Here is a 21,806-nt window from a genome sequence, read left to right on the forward strand (position 1 = left end):
GCAAACTGATTTAACTCAGGGTTATGTAGAATCTTGAAAGACAACTGGGAAAGCTATAGAAACTGATGTCAGAAGAAGACACAGGAAAAACAAGCATACATTTATCAGAACCCTATTGAGAAGACCTAAGTTAAAACAATTTGTCACAATTAAGAAAAGATCTAGAGAACAAGGGAAGATACTCCATTAGAACACCACCAGTTGAAATGCATTCTAGGCTGAAGGTAAGTTCTGCTGTTGAGAGGCCCTTTACTGATAGGTCAGGAGCCACATCCTCTAGGCCTGGAGGTTGGGTGGCGGAGGGAGAACTTGGGTGATCAACACCTACTCGGTAACAATAGGCAAAGCCCAGAGGAAATGGTAGCTTCTCAGAGACCAAGGCATTACCAGTAGTTCTTTGCCCTGCTAGTTGGTTTTTGGCTTTTAAAGCCTTGCTTTTCATTATATTGGCAACTTTGTTGTGCTGAAAATAGAAGAAATAAGGGTAAGCAGAGCACCTAACCACCTAGAGGAGAGGAATTTGAATGAAAGGAGGAAGGAACATTGGAACCCAGGGAGCCAGAGCCGTATTTCCCTATTTAAGGTCAAGAATCAATGTTTATTTTTTTTAAGTTTTTTTTAAAAATTAATTAATTTTTGGCTGCGTTGCGTCTTCGTTGCAGTGCGCGGGCTTCTCATTGCGGTGGCTTCTCTTGTTGCAGAGCACGGGCTCTAGGTGCACGGGCTTCAGTAGTTGTGGCTCATGGGCTCTAGAGCGCAGGCTCAGTAGTCGTGGTGCACGGGCTTAGTTGCTCTGCGGCATGTGGGATCTTCCCAGACCATGGCTCGAACCCGTGTCCCCTGCATTGGCAGGTGGATTCTTAACCACTGTGCCACCAGGGAAGTCCTCAATCTGTTTAAATTGCCTATTGACATAAGGTTGGTTCAGCAGAAAAATATGAGGAACTAGAAAATGCAAACCCAGGGTCTGATTTTTCTGCTTATTACCAGGAGAGAGTATGAGGTAATAGTTTGAGGTCTTCTACTTGGGCTAACAAATTTGAAACTATAAGGCAGAAATTCTCTGCAGAAGAAATTTACTTAAATAAGATATAAAAATAGCCCAAAGTTTCAAGTATTACCAAAAAATTTTTAAATAACTGAATGTTTGAATTTATATTTTCATCCTGTTGACTCATTTAAAGTGTTAGCATGCTTTTTAAAATTTAGTCATTTAATTCCATTATGATTTATGACATTGTACATTAAAGGAAACTCAAATTTAAAAGTTTATATTCAAGAGCTACAGAGCATAACACTTTAAAATATTTTTAGAAACCAGCAGGGCAACAGCATTGTGGTCTAGTTTGCTGTAAATTAGTGATTAAAAAAAAAAAAATGATAATGATAGCTGACATGAAGAACTTACTGTGCACTCATTCATTTTATTTTCACACCTAACCCGTGAGGTGAGATTCATATTGTTCCCATTTTTCAGATGAGGAAAGTCAGGCACAGAGAGGTTAAATGACTTGTCCAAAGTCATGTGACCAGTAGGTGATAAAACCAGGATTGGAACCCAAGTTGTTTGACTCCAGGTTCTAGCTTTTACCCACCCCTCTCCACCCCTTCTTGAATAGCAATGTGTATCGAGACAGTAAATGCTTCTAAGCTAAGACTTGTATAAACTTACCAACACAACTCAGTATTTATCCTTAGAAGGTAAATTGCTTGAGGAGTGGTCTGTACATTTGCATAATCTTTCACCACCACTTCTTTAACTTTTGAGTCAGTTCTTTTAAAGTGTGAGATGCCTTCACCTACCAAAAACGGAACTGATGCAGTGATAAATATTCTTAGAGGCTTTCAGAAGTCACTGGTGTTTCTTGAGAGCTGAACAATTATTTATTATGTAGAAGATATGCAGTGAACATAAGCCCAGGGGCTCGTCAGATTAGCAAATAGTGTCTCTACTTTATTAAAATGGACTCAGGTATTATAACAAAAATACACTCTTCATTTCCTTTGGATGTTATGAATAATAAAAGTGTCTCCTTCCTCTCAGTCAGGTGGCTTCACACACATCTTCACTGAAGATATGCATGTAAGTCTATAAGTTTTCATTTTTCGCTCATGACTGCCTGACTTTCATAGTGTTATCATCATCTTCATCTCCATTATTACTTTGAATTGTTATTGTGGGTATTTTGGGATCACAAATTTGATATTAAATAATTCATTGTCTTGGAAAACCCATTGTGGATCTACTTTCTAACTTTAAGTTTATATATTATCTATATTATGTTATATTTTTTTCAGAACAGAGATGCCAACAATAAGAATGAAAGTCTCTCAGCTTTGGACGCCCTAATTTGTAATAAAAGTTTCCTTGTTACTGTCATCCACACTCTGGAAAAGCAGAAGAACTTTTCAGTGAAGGACAGGTATCAGCCAATTTGTTTATATTTTGAAAGCCATTAAGTAGAAGGAATAAAACCTGAGCCTCTTATTTTGTTTCGGAACTACAACCTGAGCTTGGTATCTGAGAACATGCATCTCTCCAGAGGCTGGTTGATTTGGGCCACCATGCAGTCCTGATGTTTCTTTCCATTTCAGATCACAACGCTCTAACACAAATTCTATTTTGAAGACGCACACACATGTGACACCCCCCCCTCAAAAAGCACCCTAAAAAAACCCAATACCAAGAAAACACATGAGTCCTGAGTCAAAAAGCAGAAGTGTGCTGTTTTCTATTTTTGAAAACACCCTGAAAATACAGGGAAGACATTCACTTCTTGTTACCGCTCTAGTTTAAAGTTTAAGTGCTGAAAACCATATAAAATGACCTGAAGTTAACATTGATGTGTGGTTTTTATGGATCGAGGACAAAGGTAGTTGAAACTTAGATGTTAAAAAAAAGCACCCACACGGCAGCACCCCGTTAGCGCCCCATTGCCTGACCCCTCAAGTTTCCTTGGAAACTGCTATCAGCACCAAGCAAGCCACAGTTGATGATTAACGTGCTTAACCAAGGCTCTGGTTTTTTTTAAAATATGCTTTCTTTTCCATCATCTGTATATCTTCTTTTGTTTCTCTTTCAGTTTTATTGAGATATAATTGACATACAGCACTGTATAGGTTTAAGGTGTACAACATGATAACCACAAATATGATCTCTTTTTCTGAGTTTGAGGTTTGTTTTGTTTTTTTCATATTCCACATATAAGTGAGATCATACAGTATTTGTCTTTCTCTATTTCATTTTGCGTGATGCCTTCAAGGTCCATCCATGTTGCTGCAAACAGCAGGATTTCCTTCTTTTTAGGGCTGAATAGTATTCCATTGTATATATGTACCACATCTTCTGATCCATTCGTCTGTTGATGGACGCTTAGGTTGCTTCCATGTCTTGGCTGTTGTAACCAAGGCTCTATTTTTAAATAGGTGTCTGTTTGCTTCCTTCTTAACCATTGCACTGCAAACTAAGCTGGTCTACCTAACCAGCATCCTCGAGGTGCTGACCAGGGACTTGATGGAGCAGTGCAGTAACATGCAGCCTAAACTCATGCTGAGACGCACAGAGTCCGTGGTGGAAAAACTCCTCACAAACTGGATGTCCGTCTGCCTTTCTGGTTTTCTGCGGGTAAGTGTCGCATCCCTTGGTGGTGTCAGAGCTAAGACTATATAGGCAGTTGTTTTTAGCAGATGCTGATGTCTTTGCCAGGATAAATTGTGAGCACTCCGTGGTGTCGGCATTTAACCACTTTTAGTCTTGGTCCTTACTAGGAGCACACGGAGGGGAAAATAAAATTTGTTTTTGCTGTAACTGGCCTATGCAAGTATAATTCATTTAGAATTTCCTCAAGTAAGACTTTTCCCTTTTTCAAAATTGTATTGTAGTGAGAACAATTAACGTGAGACCTGCCCTCTTGACAGATTTTTTTAAAATAAATTTATTTATTTATTTGTTTATTTTTGGCTGTGTTGGGTCTTCGTTTCTGTGCAAGGGCTTTCTCCAGTTGCGGCGAGTGGGGGCCACTCTTCATCGCGGTGCGCGGGCCTCTCACTGTCGTGGCCTCTCTTGTTGCGGAGCACAGGCTCCAGACGCGCAGGCTCAGTAGTTGTGGCGCACGGGCTTAGTTGCTCCGTGGCATGTGGGATCTTCCCGGACCAGGGATCGAACCCGTGTCCCCTGCATTGGCAGGCGGATTCCCAACCACTGTGCCACCAGGGAAGCCCTTAACAAATTTTTAAGTGTACAAAACAGTGTCATCTGTTGGCACAATGTTGTACAATAGATTTCTAGAACTTACCCTACATAACTGAAACTTTATACCCCTTGACTTTTGCATCCACCTTCACATGGTTAACATGTGCTGAGTGGAGGGCATATTTCAAATACTGATGGAAACACACTGTTTTCAGGGCCTCTGAAGCATCTTGGAAATAGCCGTTTACCTACCACTATGCTCTCTGTAAGCTAATTACATTCAATTCCAACCAGTTATCCCAGATGAAAGCAAGTCTCCAAAAAGCCGCCCGCCCCTTGAGTTCACTTTGTTACAGTTAAGTGAACATGGTTATAATCTAATTGAATCTTAAAATCTTTTCAAATGTGGATTTTGCACACAGATTCCATTGGTTAAGAGGATGGGCCCTGGAGCCCGCTGCCCGGTTTGAATATAGACTCCACCGCTTACCAGAGGCCCCAAGCAGGTTTCTTGACCTGCCTGAGCCTTGGGTTTATACCCTGTAGAATTGGAAGAAGAATATTTTAGGGCTGTTCTGAAACACTGATGAGAAAATGTATGCAACTGCTTGGCACTGAGTAAGCACTCCATAAATGGTGCCCATTATTATTATAAAATATTAGTAGGAAAAGAAGTGTGTTCTGTTGAACCCAGGCTTCATTCAGCCCTCTGAGGCCCCTGGTGCAGGACGTTCTTATCCTTCTTTAATTTCACCAGCCATCCAGATTCCAGCAAGACTGCATAACTGTGTGTTTGTAGCTAGTTCTGAAATCTAATTAAAGTTTGAATAAGATTCACTGCTATGCCACAGGTTTTAACAGCGCTACTTAAGTTTAGATCCAAAAAGCAGCGCCTTAAATAGACTGTGCTTAGTTTAATGTTTAATGTAATCTTACAAGTAGATGCACAACTTTTTTTTTTTTTTTAACCAACCCTTTTCTCTCCCAAGGCAATGCCCATTTATTAAGATTAATGAAATCTGCCTTCTTTGCTGTTTACTTGGTATAAATCATCATACACTTTGGGGAGATGTGGAGAGCTTATCTCTGGGGTGAATATATTTGGCTTCCCCCATCCTAGCTTCAGCCGCAGCCGCTTCAAAACAGAGGCAGCAGGACCCTCACCCAGTTTCTGGGTCTTAGTCTCAAAAGGCAGCTCCTGCCCCACCACCTACCGTGCCACTGAATCAGAAGCTCGAGGTGGGGCACAGTAGTCGACGTTTCCAAGTTCCTGCAGGTGATTCCACCGCCCTGCCTTTGAGGACCTGGGGGGAGTAGGAGGAGCGCCGGCCTAGGAGTCTTGGTTAGAAGCAGCAGGTTCGGGCTGTGAGTTCATCTCAGCCCCAGCTTGCTGCGTGGCTCCAGGTACGGCCCTTTCCATCTGGGCATCCGTTTTCTACCCACCAAATGAGGCGCGTGGCCATTGGTTTTAAATTCCTTTCCAGTTCTTTCCTCTGGGACCTTGTGATTCTTTTTCTGAGCCCTCGAAGTCTAGTCAGAGCCTTGCCCTTGCTGCTCTTGGGCGTTAAAAAGGCGAGGCGTCCCCAAAATCTGCGTTCTGAGTCCAAGTGGCCCCCTTGAGCAGAGGATTCCTCGTCAAGGTTTTGCAGTGCTGACTCAGGAGTGTCTTGAGCACTTGGGGTGGTGAGGGGCCAGCGTGCTCCCTGGGAGGAAGTGGCATTCGGCCCGTCGGCGACACTTTCGTTTTCAGTGGAATAATTCCCTCTGGCGCGGAGGGCCAGACTCCCCCAGCCAGGTGCCCAAGGGGTGTGGGACTCTGATGGCCTAGTCCTTCTGGTCTACCCATCCCCCCAAACATTGGCCTGGGTGCCATGAGCTCTGTGACCTCCAGGTAACTTCCTCCTCTGTGCCTCCAAGGCCCTGTGGGTCAAGTAATAATAATACCCACCGTTTATTGAATGTGCCAGCCACCATGCTAAGAGCTTTGCTTCCTTTTTCTCACTGAATCCCATGAGGTGAGAACCTTTATGACCATTTTGCATACTGGGGAATTGGGGTGCACAGGATAGACAAGACTTCCTCCCATAGAGGAAGATCCCATAGCTCGTGTGACAGCACCAGGGAGCTCTTAGCCACTCGGCTTCATGCTTCCCCAGGAAGGCAGCTACCTTCTTCCAGGCTTAGGGAGGGATTTGGGGCTGGAATGAGATCACAGGTGCGGAAGCCTAAAGCTCAGCCATGGTCAGAGATTCTGGTCTCACGAAGGAAAGGATAGTGAAGGGGCCAAGCTTAATTTGCATCACAGGAGGGGAAGGGCAGGGTCGGTTCCATAAACTGGGGCTCTGCCCCAGGCCGGCTCCCTGGGAAGCTGTGTGCACCCTGGTCTGATGAGGTGCCTAAGCCACCAGCAGGTATGACTAACTTAGAACTTGTGTTCAGTGGTGACAAAGAAACATCACGGCTCCGTAGTTTCCTAAGCTGGCCACGCATCAGAATCCCCTGGCAGGTGTTAAAACTGCAGATGCCCAGGCCTCATCTCCAGAGATTCCGTGTCTAGAGTAGGGCCCAGACACCTGAATTCTTTATAAGAGTCCCAAGGGATTCTGGTGATGATTATCCAGGCTTAGAACCCTGGGTGTGGGTAACGGTGCCAGGTGAGATGTTACTTATCTGAGTCTAGCTGCACTCTTGTGGAGAATTCTTACTACAGAGTCATCGAGTCTGGAGCTGTCGCTCCACACAGCCCAGAAGAGCCCACCGGCCCTCTAACGCCGACCTCTGCGGGTGCCTCCAGCCCCCTCCCAAGGGCGCTCACCCCCATCTCTGATATGGGCTGGAAACAAAGAGAGAAGTGAGGTTCTAGGTTTGTGGTCAGGACATCACCTAAGGGGGTGGAGGGAGAGAGAAGAGAGCAGTGTGGTTGTGAACCTCTAAATAAAGGAAGTTTCTCATAAGAATTGAAATGTCATGTTCTAGTCCCAGCGCTCTCCCCACCTGGGAAATTTTTGAACATTCCAACCCTGTCCTACAGTAAGGAGGCGACTCTAGGGTATGTCAGGGTGGGGAGAGGAAAGTGATACAGGGCCCCAGTGGCAGGGAGGGCAGCAGAGGAGTGACAGGAAGCCTGGGACCAGGGAAGGCTGTGCTTTTGCAGTCAGTATAGAGGATGGTACGGGGCGGGTAGGGGTGGGATCCAAGAGACCTCGAAGACGTCTTAGCTTACCTCTTCAAGGGAAAGCAGGTGAGAGATCCAGTGGAGCCCTCCTTTCCAAGCCAGATGCATTGGCTGTGAAGCTTGACTTTGTAAACTGGTGCTTCAAGCCCTAGTCACGTGGCTGGCTTCTCGTCATCACTGAGGCAGTTTGACTTCCTGGTTCTGGCCCTGGCTCTTCTTGCCCCTTAAATTCAGTTTAATGTCCTTTTGATCACTGAGGGTTTATTTACTTAGCAAATACTTCAGGATCGTCAAGCCAGGGCGACTGTGCTTTGGGAGGCTGCATGAAAGCAGGGACACACAAGCCTCCCACTTGGGCTGCTCAGGGTCCATTCAAGTGGAAAGTGGCTACAGATTTCAGGCGTTTCAATAACAGCAGGCGTGGCCACCCCTGGTCGAGAAAAAGGTGCAGAAGGAAGTTATCAGGATGGGCCAAATGCTTGGGAAGATCCTTAGAGTAAGGGTCTGGAATCGGCTCTGGCCCAGGGGAAGGAGGTGGGGTACAGTACGTTGCGGCCTGTACCAGCAAAGGCGCCCGGGTGGGACTGTGCAGGCTGGGTCTGGGAAGGACCCGGGGCTGGCCGCCTCACGGTCGGGAAAGGAGGGTGCAGATTGTGCAACTCAAGGCCACTTCCTTCGTGAGAACCTGTTAACACCAAAAAGCTTCCTCCTAGGTAAATGTATAAAATGTTTTTATGTTTATTCCGGTTACCAAGGCTAATCGTTCTGCATTTTTTACATGCCATTTATTTTCAGCGCGCTGAAAAAAAAAAAAAGGGCAGTTAAATAAGAACGTAAAGAAAGGTTGAATCTCTACTCACGGTTCTTAGGCCAACTGATGAGCATTAGGCTACCATAGAGAAGCTTAAGCGTAAAAGAATGATCAGCTACTCTGTAAATGCCGTGAGAGTGTGCGCGTGCGTGTGTGAACACACGTGTGTGTTGGGGAGACGAGGCAGTTTCCTGAGTTTTGCTCCTAGTCCTAAGTGGAGCAAAGTGTATTTTCTTGGGAGGTGCATGTTGATTGTTAGAAAACACTGCCTCCTGTCTCCTGTCGTAGGGCCATAAACTGAAACTTTCATTCCCTGGAAAGTACAGTGGATTCTGCCGAAAGCTAACTGTCACTTCTGCGTCTTTTCCAAGGAGACGGTTGGAGAACCGTTCTATTTGCTGGTGACGACTCTGAACCAGAAGATAAACAAGGGCCCCGTCGATGTAATCACTTGCAAAGCCCTGTACACGCTTAATGAGGACTGGCTGCTGTGGCAGGTTCCGGAATTCAGCACTGTGGTGAGTTTGCAACGAAGCTGGCGGGGTAGAGGGTGGGTTGGGAAGTGTCGCTTGAAATGATATCATTCCTACCACAGGAGGCCTCATACGTTCAGCTTATTAAAAACAGTAGTTGATAAAATATTAACACGTGTTCACATAATAGATTTTAATTACTCGGATTGGGGGAGAAAGTACTGTAATGATGCCTGGGGTACTCCTCAATTTCCAAAGATTTTAATATCAGGATTGCTTATAGCTTTCAGCATCGGCAAAGGAACTGCAGAGCACTCCCTACTCAGCACTTATAATTGCAATCAGAATTTCTCAAACGGCTCTGCTCTGGAAGACAATGTGTGAAGATATATTTCAACCAAATTGAGGCCGTCTTATTTTAGAACGATAACACAAGACAAATTCCGCTGTGTTCCCCCTGCCACATGACGCCCTTACTTTATTTTCATGGATTAATTACAAATGTTTGGTGTCATGCACTTATCGTTCTGTGATCTCATAGATATTTTTAGAGGAATGCTGTAAATCACGACAGGAAGATGATTGCCTGGCTGCTGGAGGGTTTCACCCATTTAAGATCTTCCTTTTCACCCGTCCCCACTCCACCCGCCCACTCTCTTCCTTTCCTAAAGGAAAAGAGACCAATTTTTTGCACATTCAGGAATTTTAGAGAGAGAGAGCCAAGCATGGCAAGTATCTCCAAAATTACTTAGGATTTTTTTTTGTGCTTTTCTGTTAACAGAGACTTGGAAAAGAGATTGCTGTATTTTGGTTTGATCTTTAGCTTTACAGAGATTCCGGGCTGCTTCACAATCTCATTAGCGGGGAAGGAGGAAGAAATTACAGTGGGGTTTTGGTGTTGCTCAGTGAGGGGGCTGAGGCTCCTGAGACTTCGCTCTGGATGGCAGGCGCTGCGGAGTCATCCTGGAAGAGTTCATCCCCTGATTGGAGAAGGCACCATGGTGCTGTAGGCTATGTTATGGTTGTGCCCTCTGGTGGGAGAAGGGTCCCTAGATCAGCTCTTCCGAGTCCTCGGTCACCGCTGGATGGAGCTGACCCTCCACTGAAGATGGCACGTGCTTAGCCACCATCCACAAGGTGGGAGGCTGAGCAGAACGTCAGCAGGTCTGACTTCTGTCTGTGCTCCCGTCTGTATCTGAGGGGGTGTGGAGTGCAGTGGTTCTCCAATGTTAGCATGCATCAGAGTCCCCGAGAGAGCTTATTAAACACCAGTTGTGAGGCAGCACCCCAGGGTTTCTTATTCCGTAGGTCTGGGGTGTGGCCCAAGAATTTGCATTTCTGAAGAGCTTTCTGCAGCTGCTGCTGGTCCAGGGCCACACAGGGAGAACTCTTGATGTCGTTGTTACTGAGTGTAGACTCTGGAGCCAAGCAGGTTTGAATCCTGCCTCTGCCACTGGCTAGCTGTGTGACTTTGGGCAAGTTTGGAAACCTCTCTGTGCTTCCATCTCTTCACTTGTAAAATGGGGATGATGATCATGGTACCTGCCTGTCTCATGGATGTTGTGAGGATTAAGAGTTGATATTCTGTAAAGTACTTAGACCATTGCCGGGCACATGAGTGCCCTGTCAAGAGCTATTAAATTTAATTCAAATCTCCTCGGGGTGCTTGTTAGAAATGCAGATCCAGATAGACCCATGCCTGGGCCTTCCCTCCGGACTGACTACATCAGAATCTCTGGGGATGGAGCCCAGGCATGGATAGATGTTTTAAATGCTCCAGGTAATTCTAATGTGCATCCTGCAGGAAGAACCCCACTGGTACCCTGGAGAACAAAAGATGAACTTGCATCAGGGCCTATTGACTCTCCTTTTACTGATTCAGGGTCCTGTCTTCAAACCCAGGGCCTTGGTCCTAATGCAGAAGGTGTTCATGCTTTTACTTTGAGACATTTTAGGAGCCCCACAGGTTCCCAAAGAGAAATATTTGCAAGTGAATATAGGTCAGGGGAATCCAGCAGTGTTTCACGTTCATGAAAACACGAACCCGGACAGGAAGGAGAGGAGCGCAGAAGATGGAACTGGGAGTGGGGAGGACTCAAATGCCTGGAGCAACTTTTGAGGTTTGAGTCCTTTCTAATGCTTTACATCCGAACGCTTTTCCCCCTTTCATTTTGAAATGTTATTTATTTCACAGTCAATTAAGACCATGTGTTTCTGATTTGTTAACACTCAACTCATCATCAAAATGTTTCTTGATGCTGAAGACATTTGTGTCGACTCTTGGATCCTTTGTAGCCCCTGGGGAAAAGGTTGACGGAAAATTATGTTTTTAGAAATCCACATAAATCTTCCTTTCCGAATACGGATTTGCCTGTAGATAGCGTTGAGACCGGGAAAGGGCTGGGCCACTTGTTTCTAGGGCCCTTGACTTTGAAATTGATTTTTAATGCCTTTCATTGGACCTGCCCCAAACCTCTTTCATGGTGGATGGTTATACTGGAAGCTCCAGAGAAGCTTGCCGGTCTGTGCTTGTGTGACAAAATGTTAGCAGAAGGTCGATATAAAAAATTTAAAGTTTTTCATTTCCTTTCAGGCAAGTCCCCTCAGCCTTAACCATCATCTTTTAAATTTTCTTCCTTCCTCTCTTTCCCACCTCCCCCCGCCCTTTCTCACTTTACCCCCCTTCCCCAGGCATGTACACCCAGCGGTTTGAAGTCTTGATTTTCTAAATTTGCTGAGGTGGTTTATGTATTTGAAAACCAAGGTGTGGTGAACAAACTCGACTGTGTGTGTGTGTGTGTGTGTGTGTGTAAATATTTTCAAGGAAAGAAAAACCAGGGGAAAAAAATCAAGAGCAGCCACCCAAACAACTTGAAATGACAGAGCCTGGTACCATGGCTGGGACACATTTAAAAAGAGGCCCCCAAACTCCTGTTTGGCTAAATGCTGAAAAACACGGCGCCTCATCTAACAGCCTAAAAGTCAGGTTTCACGCCTCTAAGATTAGGATGTGTTCTCCTTGAGGTGTAGGGTGTTTTCTAGAACATACAGGCAACATGCCAGTTGCTTATACATGAAATCATTATACTAACACATGGGCTCCAAGAAGTAATTCTTTGTTTGCTGTACCCTGGGAGGAAAATTCCTCTGCCATTTCTTAAATGTAAGCAAAGCCCCATAAAGTCACTTCCTCTAGGAGCAGAAGAAACCATCCTCCTCCAGCAAGGCACTGCAGGCTGGTGTTCAGTGAGGCAAACTGCCATAACATTCTCCTGCTCCTGGCTGGGAGCGTCAGGGGAGGGTTTGTGTACACACACACACACACACACACACACACACACACACACCCACCTCCTCTAACATCCAGGGATTCCGAGTTGACATCTAGAAGAGGGATAAGCCCCATTGCTCTAAGGTTTTTCCTCCTTTGCAAAATTGTAGGCACGTTCAATTTTGTGGCTGAAGAATCTCGGGCTCTCCCTTAGGGTGGGCTGTGTCTAGAGAGTCGTTCTGGAGCGGATCGCCTGAAACTTCGGAGGAGCGGGTGAAGGTTGAGGATTTCGGTTCCGGGAAAGGGTACCACATGGGAGAAAGGACATTTGCTTCACTTTCAGGAGGCAATGAGAAAACCCAATAACTCATGGCAAGTGTGCTGAATTAGCAAGAGAAGGTTGACTTATAATCAAAGTTAAGTGAGAAATGGTTTTTTGAACTCTTAAACCCAGGAAATGAGCCTGCCAGTCAGCTGTATCAGAGATAGCATCTTGGCGCCCTGGGAAACAGTGTTCTGACAAACATAATATTGCCCTCATTCTCATATCTATGAGAAAGTCTTTAAGATTATTAGAAAATCTTGAAAAAGCACAGATACTCGCCTACAGAAATCTTAATGCCTCTGCTATGATTTATTGAACGTTTCTGCCAGCCCACACTAGCCTTTTTCCCCCAATAGTTACCACGTTGGAGACAATCCTGTTTTGTAAAATATTTCATCTCTGACACAGCCCTAGCTATCCCTAGCAAGAGTTCCTCATCTACAAGCTTCCTTCAACGCGGCCGCTCTGCCCTCCACTCCCCAGCTCCTTCTGTTCCATTTAGTTTGTCCTTTCAGAAGATCCATTATCCCCATAATTAAACAAACCACTGTCCCAATTAAGTCATTCTCTGTTACTTCAATTACATCCCATTGTTCATTAAACCCTGATGTTTGCACTTCAGCAATCTTGTTTTTAATACTCCTAGCATTTGTGGAGAAACAGTAAAGTTAATTAACAATTCTTGAGCTTTGTTTTCTTTTTCTCTCTACCATAGTGCAAATCATTTCCATTATGACTTGCAATAATACTGAAACCATTACTAACTCCATAGTTACTGTTCTGAGCTTCTGATCAAAGAAGCGAAACCATTTTTTATAATCATTTGAGGTAAGTCATCCTAGTTGATGACAGGCAGTGGAAAATGAAAAATTAACCTTAAATGAGTGCTTTAAATGATTCTCCTCTTCATATTCTTTCTTCTCACACCCATAGTCTTGGGATTAGAAAATAATTTAGTTACCTAAATACACACGTACTTAATTTTCCTCTTTATGGCTCAAATATGACTCTGTTACTTCATCGTTAAGGATTCTTATTTATACTTGTTCCCCTCAGAGAATGGTAACTTTTATAGCAAACCATGGTGGAGATAAAGGCATTTTTAATTTATTTATTTATTATAAAATTTGTTTTACATATTTATTTTTGGCTGCATTGGGTCTTCGTTGCTGCGCATGGGCTTTTTTCTAGTTGCAGCGAGCAGGGGCTGCTCTTCGTTGCAGTGCGCAGGCTTCTCATTGCGGTGGCTTCTCTTGTTGCAGAGCACAGTCTCTAGGCACGCAGGCTCAGTAGTTGTGGCTTGCAGGCTTTAGAGTGCAGCTCAGTAGTTGTGGCTCACGGGCTCTAGAGCACAGGCTCAGTAGTTGTGGCACATGGGCTTAGTTGCTCCGTGGCATGTGGTATCTTCCCAGACCAGGGCTCGAACCCATGTCCCCTGCATTGGCAGGCAGATTCTTAACCACTGCACCACCAGGGAAGCCCAAGGCATTTTTTTAGATTTGTCTTTTATGGCATTGTCAAAGTCAGCATTCCATTTGAAGTTACTGTTATCTAGAGCAGGAATCAGCAAACAACAACCTGTGGGTCAAATGGGGCCCTGCTGCCTATTGTTATAAATAAAGTTTTATTGGCACACAGCCATACCCATTCATTGACTATTGTCTGTGGCTGTTTTCCTGCTGCAGTGGCAGAGTTGAGTAGTTGCAATAGAGATGATACAGACCTCAAAGTCTTAAATGTTTACTATCTGGCCTTTTACAGAAATTTTGCCATCCCTTAATCTAGAGCTTGACATAATAGAGAAAAAAAACCTAGAATCCACCCTCCTGCTCACCCCCAAAAATCTTGGCCTGTTTCCTCTCCTTCTAGGGACACAGCAGTGGAAATGCCTCACCACTATCCACAAAGCTGAAACTTACGGGCACTTTGCCAAAAAAACCCAGAAAACTGTGAAATACATTAAACCTAAAATACTGGAATCAATCATTTTGGGCTAAATTGGACAGATTCTCGCTTGATTTTTGCATGAACAAGTGTTAGTAAATGCTAGCAAGTGTATAAGACTCGTGAGAGAAACTTAAATTTGAGGAAATTCTCTCCATTAACTTAACGTTTTTCTTCAAAATGGAAAAGGCCTTTCTCCCTCAGTATTCTGTCAGGGGGTTAAATACCCTGACCCAGGAAGCATGGGGCTCTCAGTCTTTGGTGGGGAAAGAAAAAGGCGGGTGTGGGGGTGAGGTCGGGCAGGCAAGAGCAGCATTAGCGGGGCGGCTGGTAGCATGTCCCAGGGCTGACTCAGCTTGAGAAAAACCTCAGATCAGAAGCTTTTCTGAGACTTGGACTTCTAACTCTGGGCTCTTGCTGCTTCTACTGAACTTCTGGAAGTGGTTTTCTTCTCTCTAATTCAGTTTAGTATAAGAACCAGACTTTTCTCTTGACCTTCATTTGGCTCTGCAGTGAAATGAGAAATGTATTTTATAGGTTTTATTTAACGAAAGCAATTATTGGCCTAAGACCTTCTATGATAAAGTCGCTGGCTTGTAATAAATTCTTTTAAAATTGATTTGTAGGTGTTAGAAGGTATCACAGAAAGGATGCAGCAACATCCCTGCCCTTATTAGCCAAGAATATGGCTGGTGAGTTAATGAGATAGCTGCATCATCCTTTCCCCACCAAACTGGGGGGAAAATGTGGGGCAATGCCTCTTCCCCTGCTTTTGATGTGTCCTCTTAGCCCTCTGCAGCTTGTTTTTTCTACCACCCAATACCTGAAACTGCCAAGTTGTGTGAAGGGCCGATGGGTAAAGCTGCTAGTGACGCAGGAATGTGGTTGTATGTCGGGGTGCTGTGTTGTTCAGCTCAGAAGAGGTGGGGTTTGGAGTCTGACCGTCTTGGGTGTGAATCCAGGCTCAGCCACGTTACAAACTGGCTGTGTGACCTTGGGCAAGTCACTCAACCTCTCTAAACCTGTTTCCTCATCTTTAAACAGGTGGATTGTTTTAATTAAACCCTAACCTTGTACATTTTTTATGAGGTCAGGAAATACTATCTGTAAGATGTCTAGCCATCATGCCACAGAGTAGGTACTCATTATTTATTTATAATAGCTTTTCTCGTCTGAGCTGTTTTTCTTATCAACAGTATGGTTGAAGCAGAAACTGTCCCCTCACCATTGGTTGGTTATTTGGTTGGTTATTTTTTGATGATGGGTGATGCAGGGCAGTTGATTAGCTGCATCCATTGTCATTAAAAGCTTATGTTACTATTGAAAATGTTACCCATAACCCCTATATGTGGGCTTTTACAACCTATATCAGACAATATCCCACTGGACAGATATGAACAGGAGACCACAGTGACACACCTGCCCAGCTAACTTGGACTACAGTCCTGCACCCCTAAAAGGGCTGGATTGTGACCTGCTGCAAAGGACCAGGTCCTTCCAGTCTGGTCCTTTCTCTGGGTTTGGTCCCTGTGCCTTCAAGATAGCCTTGCCCTTCTAAGAACCCTTCTTGATAATAGAGAAGGCATTGTTCCTGAATCCCTTGTTCCTTGAGACCCAAGATACCTGTGGCTTAAGCAACAGAGGAGTTTCTCTCTCTCCCACATGAAGTTCTGAGGTGGGCAGCCCAGCACTGGTGGGCGCCTCTGCTGGGATGTCCTCACAGACCCCAGCTCCTCTCTTGCTGTCCGGAGGTCACCTCATGATCTAAGGTGTTTGCTCCCTGCCTGCCTCCTTCCACATTCCAGCCAGCAGGACATATGCTGAGCTCTAGAAAAGTTGACAGATGGTCACCAGTTGTCTTTTAAGGAAGTTTCCCAGGGGCTGCCACATAACACATCTGCTTAATTTCATTGACCTAAACTTAATCACATGGCCATACCGAGCTGCAGCAGAGGCTGGGAAAGGTCGTCTTTATTCTGGGTGAACGTGAGCTCCATAAAAATGCCTGTCAGTGGGGCCCAAGCCACAGGGTGCTCCAGATTGAGTGGGTTCCATGGGGTCCCATGCCAGCCAAGGTAAGGAGATGGAGCCTCCTCTGCTGTGTCCAACCTGTCTGCTTGGATAGCGTTTATTGAGGACCTCAGGCAGATTGGGACTGCCCTTCGGAAGTTTATCACCTCGACTGGCCTTTGGCTCTGCAGCTAAGAGTATGGACGTATCCTAGTTATGACCGTCAGCAGCTCTGCGATCTTGGACACATTTCTGAACCTCTGCGTCTCAGTTTCTTCATCTGTTAAATGACACTAATAATAGTGCCCACTTCAGAGAGCAGTTGTGAGGATTAAATGAATTAGCAAAGCACACCGAGCACATGGTGAGTGTTCAGGAAGTGTTGGCTATTTTTATTAGAAACCTCAAACTGTATTATCTTCTTCAGCTTTTGTTTCTGTAAATAGTACAGGGCTTCTCCCTGACATGGAAGGTGGTGGTTTTGGAAAGGCAAGCATGGTTCTTCAAGTCCTCTACCCTCTATTCTCCCCAAAGGAAATGGGATTCATTATCTAGACTTCCTAACCTCATAGCCTGAGTAAGAGATTGAAGCTTGCTGCACATCAGTCTAATAAGAGTTGAAACCAAGTATCTCCATGGTCCAGAGGCCTCCTCCTGTACTGTTGTACATGTAGCTCCTTTCCAGACCCAGTTCAAATAGCCCTTCCTCCATGCAGCCTTCCTTGATTTCTCTCCCTTTGAAAACCCTCCTCCAAGCTAGAGGTAATAGCTCTCTGAACCTCTAAAGCACTCCATCTATAGCTACTGTTTTCTTCCTGGTATTGGAATTTGTTGTGTATATCCCACAGTTGTTGTATCAGTCTTCAAATACTTCCCAGGCAGGATCAGTGCCAGCTTCTATTGTATATCACCTGCCGTGCTCTGCACACAGTACATGCCAAGTAGGTGGGTATCAGTGAATGACTTTATCTACCTCAGCATCAACAAAATGAGCTCTGTCAGAGTGGGTGCAGGCAGATGTAAGTACGAGAAAATATGACTATTGGTGTGTGAAATCCTAAGATCATGGAATTGCACTTAGAGCGGGAAGTCTGGAGGTAAGCAGCCCTAAGGTAGATCCATGTACTCAGCATTGTCAGGGCTCTGGGTCACCATCTCCTTGCTCCTCTTGGCCCTTCCTCTTAGTCACAAAATAGCTGCCACAGCTCTAAGCACTGCTCTCCCCTTTTGTAGAAATGCTTTCCCTTTATGTTTCATTGGCCAGGACTGGGTTACATGACCAGTCCCTGGTGAATGAGGAGAAGAGAGCTGCCACCAATCATGTTTCCTAGGCTAGGCTGGGCCCACTGCTGTTGAAACCTAGCTTCTGTTAGCAAAGAAGGAAGAGAGATGGCTGCTGATTGTACAATCAACCATATCTGTCGCCCCAGCTTTGCTGACACTTTCGTAGCCAGAGCAGTTCCTCTTAACAGAGGGGCAGATTTTGGGGGAAGAGACCAGGGTGCATTTTAGAACACTTTAGCCTTTTGTGGGTCTTGAAAATTAATCACCATTCCATAGATTTGAACTGTGCTTAGTTTATAAAACATTTTCAGGTTTTGAAAGGCAGGCTCAGCAAATATTTAAAAACATGGCGCTTGAGTGCCTGCTTCTACCTTTTCCTTGCTGGGTGATCTTGTACAATGTACTTAACCTCTCTGTACCTCAGTTTCTCATCTATAAAATGGGAATAATAATAGACTCTATTATATGTCATAGGGTTGTTTCTGAGATGAATTTATTATATTAATACACATCATTTGTCCTGGTGCTTGGCACACAGGAAGCACTCCTTAATTTTCTATTATTACATGTCATGATTTAGTGATCCTGTCACTCCTTCGAGATAAGAACAATGAGAATTTTGAGGCTCAGAAGAGTTAGAGGACTTGCCCACGCTCCCGCAGCTAGCTAGCAGGAGAAGGGGATGATCCAGGTGGCCTGGTGCCAGTGCTGAGGACCCTCAACGCTCCTGTCCTCTCTGCTCAAATTCTCTGAACACTTACTGAGAGTGAAAGAGTTGCGTCTGGTGGCTGAATATTGTTTCAGAGGTGGTGCTTTGGTTCCCAAGTATATTGTGGATCATCTGAGAACGAGGACCGTGTCTTACGGCCTCTCCTAACCCCGGCCCCTAACACTGAGTAGCGCACAGGAAGGACTCTGGTTAAGTGGGTTTTGAAGGGGAGGTGGCACTTCTGTGGGGATCTTCCTTGATGGGGAACAGAGGCCCAGCGTGAGCTTTTCAAGCCTGGGGTTCGGGTTAAGAGGCAGGGCCTGCTCTGAGATCCCCCCGCTACTCTTACACATTCGGAAACTGCTGTTGGAGCGCTAAGTGTTAGCGGCATAAAAAATGAACACAAATCAATTTGTCTGAATTTACTCTCAGAATTCCCTGTGGACTCTATAAAATGCCATTTTACCCTTTTTCCACCCATCTAGCTGTGAAGGCAGTGGCAGATTTACATTATTTTATGTCCAGTTAAGGGTTTTTTTCCCTTTTGGTCATGTTTTAAAGGAGAACATTTATTGCCTATAAACAGGTGTTTTTGTTGAAGACAGTAGTGCCCTTTAGGTAGTCACAGAATGTTATTTTGCAAATACCTATAAAACTATTAAACAGGCTGGGATCGCTGTAGCCCTGATTAAAAGGGCCTTTTCATTAGTCTTTATCTTTGGAAGCCCTGTGAAATAGCTTAACCACCGCTAGTGCTACTGGCGAGACCAACTCGTAGAGAAATACAGGGAGACACGGGCAAGTCTACTCAGACCGTACAGGGCAGGACTGACATTTGCCCCTCCAGGAACCCCGTTTGTGCTGGGAATGCAGCTTAGGACTTTGGTTATAGTCTGATCTAAGACAGGTTCCTGGCGGTCCAGAGGGTTCCTGGGCTGTAGGTGGGACAGAGGGGAGGAGGGAGGGCCCAGAGGGTGGGAGGGCCTGAAGCTGAGTGGTTCAAGGTGCCACCCCTGGCTCTCCATTTACAAGCCGTGTCCCTAGAGGCACAGGCCTCTGTTTCCTCACTCAGAAAATGGGTATAATAATAATGCACCCTCCTTCCCCAGGATATTGGGAAGATTAAAAGAATCGTGTCTTGAAATGTGTTCGGCAGGGTGCCAATAAATGTCACTAAAAAAGGAGGTGAGGAGAGGGCTCTGGCCTGAGGCTTCTCTGCCGTGGTTCTCAACCTCCCACCCTGCTTCGCGCCCACCCAGTATGTCAGTGTTTGCTAGCAGTCAGGAGTCCTGCATCCCTGCCCAGTGAGCCCCTGGCCCAGAACACCAGTGTGCTCTGAGAACAGGCAAGGGAGCCACTGTCTGTCCCAGAAAAAAGAAACTCTCACAGGCCAGACCGAGACCACCACTTATCCTCAGACTCCAGCCTCCACTGATTCGGAGTTTCATCTGACACTCGGTGAGGACTGCACCAAGGTTTACGCTTGCATAATTATAAACAGGTTTGGAGGGGCAAGATGTAGAGGCAGTAAAAAGAAGTCGTGCCTCTGAGCACCTCCCCAGAGCTTCAGAAGCCCCTTCTCCGTGTCTGGGGTCCTTAAGTCCTATCTCCTGAGTCAGACACTGTTCTGGGTGTGACGTGATTAATTCAGTTCATCATCACAGGAACCCCGGGAGGCAGTTAACTGTTGTTGTTCTGACTTTGCAGGTGAGAAATCTGAGATACAGAGAGATTACCCAGCTAGTTAGCGGTGGGCTGGGATTGAACCCAGGAGTCTGACCCTGGAGCAGGTGCTCTGCCCCGATCTCCTTCCGGGCAGCTTGCTCTTTACTCTGATAGAGATACTGACCATGGAGTCGGGGTCCCAGCCGCTCAAGGCCGGCTGAGTCTGCTTCCACATGAAGGCATACTAATACTAACAGTAATCATAGTGATAAGTTACGTGAAATAATAACATCCCTGTTATTATTACTGTTATCATTACCATCATCGTCGAGCCTTTCCCAGCAGCCTGCCCCGTGCCAAGCCTTTGGCGTGCATGATCTTATTTAATCTCGATAGAAACACTAGAGGCCAGGTACTATTCTTATACCCATTTTAAAGTTGAGTTAACCCTAAGGGTCCCCATTTTCCACATTATTTGTGTTTTCATTTTTTAAACATTTCCATTAGTGAATCATTTTACATTCCCTCACAGCAGCCAGGCTCAAAAACACGAAATAATCGTGCATTTCACACCACACCCTGGTCCCTCTGGCTCCATGATTACTAGGGCGGCTTAGAATCTAAACTGTCTGTTGTGCTAATTACAAAATACTCTCAGCACTTCCCTGAATCAGTTCCCCCAAGGATCCCGGGTATGTAACTTTGTTGTTTTAGATCTGTTTATTCTTAGGCAAAGTAAACCTGAAATTGCTCTTAAATTCCTTTTGAAATATTCCCTAGTTCTGTGTTTTCACACATTCACCAAGGCCTTACTTCTCCCGTTAGACTGATTCTGAGGTTTTGCTGCACACTGGGAGAATGTTAACTGACAAAACCATAAGTAATGGCACTGAAATGTAATTAATGCAAGAATAATAGTACAGGGTGGGGATCTCAGTGTTTTAATGAGAGCTCAAGAAACTGCCTGGCTGAAGCTGTTGAAAGTGGAGGGGGAGAGGCATGTTACCGTAGTTAATGCTGCATATTACAAAGTGACCTCTTTGGCATGATCAATACGGAGACCTCATAACCTTTCCTGTCACCTGGAAGTTCGCTACTAGGACTCTGTGGTCCTGGTAATAAAAAAAGATAGTCACCAGTCTGCCCTCATCTACTGTGGAAGCTTTCCAATTTTTTTCTTTTTTGAGGATGAAATTAGAAATCACCGTTTTTAGAATATTTATATGTATATATATATATATATTTTTTTTTTACTCTCAGATATATTTATTCAGTGCTTGCTCTGTAATGAGAGTTTTAACTTTCTGTTTTCCTTTCCATTATCCCTGAAAAGAATGGATTATGGAAAAAAGATTAAAGTGGTATAATGCGATATGGTGTTTGCTAATGTGCTGTCAGAGGTATTAGTAGGACTCGCCAAGGTTTGTGTCTTTTATGAATGCCTTTCAGATTGTAATTATCTAATAGACTTGGAAACCTGTTTGTATTCTTGCAGGCATTAACCGTCACCTTTGAAAAAATCCCAGAAAATGAGAGTGCAGATGTCTGTCGGAATATTTCAGTCAATGTTCTTGATTGTGATACCATAGGTCAAGCCAAAGAAAAGATTTTCCAAGCATTCCTAAGCAAAAATGGCTCTCCTTACGGACTTCAGCTGAATGAAATTGGTCTTGGTAAGGCGATATGGGAGCTATTTTGTCCCAATCCCCTGACGAGCATCCCTTCCACCTTCCCTCCCTCCTGGCCCCCAGCATGTAAACTCTGTTTGGTGAAGCTTACTAGCCCGGGTTGTTCCCAGAGGGCACGTCTAGAGGCCAGGAGACTGCATTGTTCTCCCACAGGTATCATGACTCTTTTTCCTAGGAAGCAGGATCCTTCAAAGATGCTGTTTTTTGTTTTTTCTTCAATATTATGTTTGTAAATCAGATTCATGAGATTGCTAACCCT

General features: G+C 44.9%; 1 protein-coding gene across 1 annotated transcript in view; it reads left to right on the plus strand.

Moving 5' to 3' along the window:
* The window catches only part of PLXNC1 (plexin C1), a 146,184-nt gene that overhangs the window by 98,048 nt on the left and 26,330 nt on the right, over window positions 1-21,806 (plus strand). The window contains exons 18-22 of the mRNA XM_036866611.1: window positions 2,045-2,083; window positions 2,299-2,423; window positions 3,427-3,625; window positions 8,550-8,696; window positions 21,355-21,532. Coding sequence (XP_036722506.1) covers window positions 2,045-2,083; window positions 2,299-2,423; window positions 3,427-3,625; window positions 8,550-8,696; window positions 21,355-21,532 — 688 coding nt within the window. The remainder of the gene's footprint in view (window positions 1-2,044; window positions 2,084-2,298; window positions 2,424-3,426; window positions 3,626-8,549; window positions 8,697-21,354; window positions 21,533-21,806) is intronic.

The sequence above is a fragment of the Balaenoptera musculus genome, chromosome 10, assembly GCF_009873245.2.
Source record: "Balaenoptera musculus isolate JJ_BM4_2016_0621 chromosome 10, mBalMus1.pri.v3, whole genome shotgun sequence".
Classification (NCBI taxonomy): Eukaryota; Metazoa; Chordata; class Mammalia; order Artiodactyla; family Balaenopteridae; genus Balaenoptera; species Balaenoptera musculus.